The 3,923-nt window shown below is 51.8% G+C and overlaps 1 protein-coding gene across 1 annotated transcript; it reads right to left on the bottom strand.

Annotated features, from left to right (window-relative positions):
- Window positions 1-3,657, bottom strand: FIESC28_10795 (uncharacterized protein; the record flags this gene model as incomplete). The annotated part of the gene is made up of 1 exon (XM_031164925.1): window positions 1-3,657. One exon carries the CDS (start codon window positions 3,655-3,657, stop codon window positions 1-3), a length of 3,657 nt encoding a protein of 1,218 aa, XP_031011001.1.
- Window positions 3,658-3,923: the final 266 nt, after the last annotated feature.

The following is a 3,923-nucleotide window of genomic DNA, read 5'->3' as shown; positions in this document are numbered from 1 at the left end:
TTACAGTACAATCGCAAGCTCCGGTCGATCCATCTTGTCTTCATCCAGGTTGGGATAGTATGGCACCATTGCATCCGCCCCTTGAACATACGCGTCGTTGTACAGACGCCAGTATGGAGTTCTGACCTTTCGTGCCGGGTGGAACAGACCCGCCCAAACATAGTTGAGCACCAAGCCCGGTCCGACTGCCATTCGAATAGCTTCAATCGCCTCCACGATACGATCGATAACGTGCGGACTGGTTTCGAACAGGTTGGGGTAGAGGAGGTTGAGAAGATGCACCATGGCATCCTCACATCCCAAGCCGACAACACCTAGAGCAATGTGCTTGACAACCGAGGCTGCCGTCTGACGATGGACTTGGTCACGGTCGATAAGAGCGTCCTCCAACAGGGGAGTTACTGCGTAGACGTAGTCCTTGGCCATCTCACCAATATACTCGAAGAGGAACGAGAGGGACTTGAGCACACCGTTTTGCACGTTGAGCTCGGGGACTCTGTACTCATTCATCAGAGCGGGTAGAACAGTGAAAGGAGCACAAGTTTCAGCGACGATACCGATAGCAACAGCAGTGTTAACACGGGACTGGCGCTCCTGTACTCGAAGGTTGTTGAGTAGGGTCGCCAACACATCTTGAGGACCAATGGCCTTCGCGATGAAACCGAATGTGTTGTTCGCGGCTCGTCGGATACCCTTCTTGTGAGCCTTGAGCATATCGAGCAGCTCGAAGCAGATTCGCATCCATTCTCGGGCGTTGACACTCTCAGGACCGCGATCCGCAATACGGCCGACCAGGTCAATAGTATTCTCCTGGACCTTCTCGTGGCGATTTCGCAAGATAGGGGTGAGTCTTGGGAGAAGCTCCTTGATGGGCGGTTGCATTTGTGCAATACCAACAACCGTGACGATAGATCGTAGCGCACCCAGAATAGATCCAAGAACCTCAGGGTACTCCTCACCAAGGTATTCGTAAAGCACAACTCCAAGCTTTCCCATAAGGGCATCCTCACCACATTGCTTCATAACCATAGCAATTCGAGAGATAAGGTCCGCCGCCTGTTGCCGAACCGTAGCTGACTTATTGTTGAGACGCCAAAGAATGGTACTGACGATTTGAGGGATGTAGGGCTTGCAGCGAGTTCCCAATGCGTTAACCACGGAACCAAAGCCGTTGAGCATGATAATGTCCTCAACGCTCTGCTCCTGGAACGCATGAAGAATACCATCCACGAGTCGCTCTTCTAAGCGCTCGCCGATATCAGCTGCGCCCAAGCTAGCAACAATCTTCTCCACGGTCTCAACTGTCATCTTGCGATATGCCTCGCTCTCATCCTTGAGGTTGTTGACAATTCTGTCCACGATCTCACTAACTCCAACCTTCTGGCCAATGTCGACTGTTGTTTCGACTACTTGTCTGTAGTTGCGCTTATCCAAAGCCATTCTTCGTACCCAGAAGCTCTTGAAGAATTCATCCAGCACATGTTCCTTAAGGTATCCAGCAGTCACACCATCGGTACCGGCGCACTGAGACACCACCTTGAGAACAACCTTCTTCATTTCCTCATCGGGCGAGGAAAACTCACGAAGGAGAATCTCCATAATTTGGCTAGTGTAGTAATTGGCATATTCTTCGTCCATCAGAGGGATGATATAACCAACAGCCTTGAGGAAACCCGCAAGACCTTTGCCTCGCTGTTTGCGGGCACCTGTCCACAGAGGGTTTAGGATATCGTCGAAACTCTCGATACCGTAGGGGTTGGAGGCTTCGGCCAGAGCTGCGATGGCCAAACTAGTGACCGTCCTGACCTTGGTCTGCTCGTCATTAAGGTTGGGACCAATGCAGTCAACAAGACCCTTGAGATGAGGGAGTACAGCACAACCCATCAGAATAGGGATTTGTTGGACGATCTTGACACCGGTGTGACGAGCTTGCCATGACTTTTTACTTCGGCAGACAGCTCGGAGGAAAGGCAACAAAGCAGGAATACCCAAGGCAGAGGCGACGACAGCGAAGGCTCGTGCTGTTGTGTTTCGGACATACTCATCAACGTGGTCGATATCAGGTCGCATAGTGCTAATCATGGTAGCAAGACCAGCGGCCTTGCTCAGGTTAGAAATAATCTCACGACCCTCAACTCGCGCATAGTAGTCTTGGTCGATAAGAAGGGGTTCGATAACGACCAAGATCTTGTGGACATATGGGCGCACAAGATCATCAAGCTTATACAGAATGCGATCGATAACCTTGACGAGCAAATGGCGTTCTTGGTCCTCCAGTGTCTTCTCCATGAGTAGGGGCAGGATCTGATCAAAGAGTGGACCAGCCCCAAATTGTCTGGCATTGTCGGTGATTTGTCTAAGGGCTGTCTTTCGCATAGGAGGGGTACCGTTCTTGATCTTCAAGAGAAGCCTCATGATCTTCCTCTCCTTGAGCTCCTCGACAGTCAACGCATTCTCATCGGAACCGTCGGTCAGTTTGCCAAAGTAAGCCATATCCTCAGCCTTGAAGAACTGCAAGTCACCAACTCCGGGTATTTCAGCAGGCATTGGCTTTCCGGACAGGCGTACCTGTTCGGGGTCTTGCATCATGAAGCCTGTTTGGGGCGCAGGGGTAGCCATGAGCTTGTGTGCAGGTGCCCGGACTGGCTCGTAACCAGGAGGAGGATCGAGGATCTTGTAGCCCTCACTCTCGCCAGGCAATAGGAGGTCAAGTTCCTCATCACTAAGAGGCATGTTGCGACCAGAGATATCGGTACCGAATGTCGTTGGAACAGTGGGAGCGGAAGATGGATGCGCAGGAGTTGCAAGCCCAGCGTTACCCATGGGTGTAGCAGAAGGAGCCTGATCCCATCGTGAGCGTTTCTTTGCGCCTTCGGCACCTGGGGCAGATAGAGCGGGCGCTTGATCCCATCGAGAGCGTTTGGGCTTGGCTGCATCAGCAGCCTCAGCCTTGTCATCCTCAGCGGGTGTCGATGAAACGTCCCATCTCTTCTTTCGCTTGCGAGTAGTAGATACGCCCTCGGTAGATTCAGCTTCAGCGTTTTCTTTGTCACCATCGATGAGCATAGGCTTGGCATCGCCATCGTCCTCGGTCTTGCCTTCCTGCTTCGCCTTGATGGCTTGGAGCACACGTTGTTCCTCTCTTTCGAGTTCACGAGCTTCCATAATCTCACGATAACTGGTGCCATTCTCGGAAACACCAGCCTGGCGATTCTCGGCGAATGGGTCGGCGCGCGTAGGAGTAAGGGCGCGGTTGAAGCGGCGCTTCTGATAATCAGTTTCGCGATCGACGATTCGGCCGCTCTTCTCTCCTTTTCCAGCAAGAATGTCGTCTTCTTCAACACCACTTCCTCTGGCAAATTCATCGATCATTTCTCGCGACGCCGTATACTGGCCGGTCAGCCGTCGCGTGTTGTCGCCATCGCCCATCTCATCGTCATCTTCACCCATCATCGGCAGAGACGTGTTATATCCGGAAAACTTATTAGGTCCATCATTGTCGTATAAAGAACTGTCGGCGCTGTCGGTCAGCTTCTGCTTTGTATCGTCGGTTCGCTGGTTGGCGACATCAAAGCTTCGCGAACCCTTGTTTGCCGCAGCAGCAGCATTTCGCTCCTGCTGGAGCTTCTTGATTGTCTCGAAATCGGCGTCAGACATTTTGAATTATGAAATTCGCAGCTTCATCCCGGTTCAAGAGGACAAGAGGCGCTCGGAACGTTATCGTTGCGCATGGAGAGTTGGGGATGGTTGATGAGTAGTCGCAAAATTAGTACGCTCTCCTTGACGAAGCTTTGCTACGCTGGAGGCGATCTACTCCACCCGAATTTTAGCCGCTTCCTTAGAGCAATGCATGTGCCCGCTTACCAGGAAAGGAAATTTGTCAACAATGCTTTGTCATGGTGATTCTCTTTTTTTTTTTTTTT

The sequence above is a fragment of the Fusarium coffeatum genome (genome assembly GCF_003316985.1).
Source record: "Fusarium coffeatum strain FIESC_28 chromosome Unknown BRIP53273_contig_332, whole genome shotgun sequence".
Classification (NCBI taxonomy): domain Eukaryota; kingdom Fungi; phylum Ascomycota; class Sordariomycetes; order Hypocreales; family Nectriaceae; genus Fusarium; species Fusarium coffeatum.
This window is presented reverse-complemented; position numbering and strand designations above follow the sequence as displayed.